Source organism: Piliocolobus tephrosceles, chromosome 3, assembly GCF_002776525.5.
Source record: "Piliocolobus tephrosceles isolate RC106 chromosome 3, ASM277652v3, whole genome shotgun sequence".
In the NCBI taxonomy this organism is placed as follows: domain Eukaryota; kingdom Metazoa; phylum Chordata; class Mammalia; order Primates; family Cercopithecidae; genus Piliocolobus; species Piliocolobus tephrosceles.
This window is the reverse complement of record NC_045436.1, coordinates 68,226,831-68,228,545: the sequence shown is the minus strand read 5'-3', so window position 1 is coordinate 68,228,545 and position 1,715 is coordinate 68,226,831. Positions and strand designations below refer to the sequence as shown.

Genomic DNA, 1,715 nt, shown 5'->3' with positions numbered 1-1,715 from the left:
TCTTATCAACTTAAGCAGGAAAGCTCTACTATTTTTATCAATCTACTTCCCATCCTCCAGCACCTGGTACAGTGTTCTATACACAGTAGACTTCCAATGATTACTTATTAAATAAATAAAATACCTAGAATAAAGATTAAAAACTGAAAGATTAAACTATATTTGAAATAAGTAAATTTTCAGGCAGGAAAATGCTCTATAAAAAGAGCAACCACATATTTTAGGGTTTTAAGGTTTGATAACATTCCATGTGAGTCATTTCTAAGTAATAAAATATAACACTGTCTACACATGCTAAGAAGAAGCAGCCTATTACCTTCCACAATCTATCTGCGAAACTAGGCCATCAATTCTTTCCACAAGTTGTGGACCTCTCTTCTCAGGAGTGGGGCTGTATCCCAGCTGTCCAGAGCTATTGTCTCCAAATGTGAACACTTTCCCATCCTGCTTAGCAAAGGAAGAATCAAATTAATTTCAGGTTTAAAAAGGTAACTAAAAGCTTACTGATTTTAAGTGTCTTACAAGAGTTAATATGGGAGCACTCTGTGAAACACAAGCTCTACATAAATAGGAGAGATCCTTTATTCTTTCTAATAGTGTATGTTGAGTTAACACATTAAACATGAAAAATCGCTGGGGTCGGGCACTGTAGCTCACACGTGTAATCCCAGCACTTTGGGAGGCTATGGCAGGAGGATTGCTTGAGGCCAGGAGTTTGAGACTAGCCTGGACAATACAGCAAGACCCCATCTCTACACAATTTTTTTAAAAAAAATCATTAGCATTTCCTTAAAAACTGGGCACCTTGGTGATGTATTGTACAGCATGGTGACTATAGTTAATAATGTGCTTCATAGGCCGGGCGCGGTGGCTCAAGCCCGTAATCCCAGCACTTTGGGAGGCCGAGACGGGAGGATCACGAGGTCAGGAGATCGAGACCATCCTGGCTAACACGGTGAAACCCCGTCTCTACTAAAAAATACAAAAATCTAGCCGGGTGAGGTGGCGGGCACCTGTAATCCCAGCTACTCGGGAGGCTGAGGCAGGAGAATGGCGTGAACCCGGGAGGCGGAGTTTGCAGTGAGCTGAGATCCGGCCACTGCACTCCAGCCTGGGCGACAAAGCAAGACTCTGTCTCAAAAAAAAAACAAAAACAAAAAAACAAACAAACAATAAAAATAATTAGGGGCATATAGTTTTTAAGCAAACATTTCAACTACACAAGCAGTTTTCAAATCTATTCCTTATGGCTCCAGAAGGAATCCATCCGTTTGGAATATATTGTATTGTAAGGACAAGAATGGGAAGAAAACATTCAGGAAGCTGGGTCGTAACTATGCCAAGCAAGAAATGAAATGAAATAATATTCTAGTCTGTAAAGTGGGTTATTGAAAACTGTAAAAATTACTTTGTTGCTTCTATAATCATTTTTATCTGTAGAATCACATTGTCAATGAATAATTGCTAAAGGGGCCGGGCACAGTGGCTCATGCCTGTAATCTCAACACTTTGGGAGGCTGAGGTGGGTGGACCGTTTGAGGTCAGGAGATTGATACCAGCCTGGCCAACATGGTGAAACCCTGTTTCTACTAAAAATACAAAAATTAACCAGGCATGGTGGCGGGTGCCTGTAATCCCAGCCACTTGGGAGGCTGAGGCAGGAGAATTGCTTGAACCTGGGAGGCGGTGGTTGCAGTGAGCCGAGATTGCACCAC

At 41.7% G+C, this 1,715-nt stretch overlaps 1 protein-coding gene across 1 annotated transcript in view; it reads right to left on the bottom strand.

The window, feature by feature from the left end:
* HERC6 (HECT and RLD domain containing E3 ubiquitin protein ligase family member 6) overlaps positions 1-1,715 on the bottom strand; it is a 61,070-nt gene that overhangs the window by 44,505 nt on the left and 14,850 nt on the right. The window contains exon 6 of the mRNA XM_026448058.2: positions 315-444. Coding sequence (XP_026303843.1) covers positions 315-444 — 130 coding nt within the window. The remainder of the gene's footprint in view (positions 1-314; positions 445-1,715) is intronic.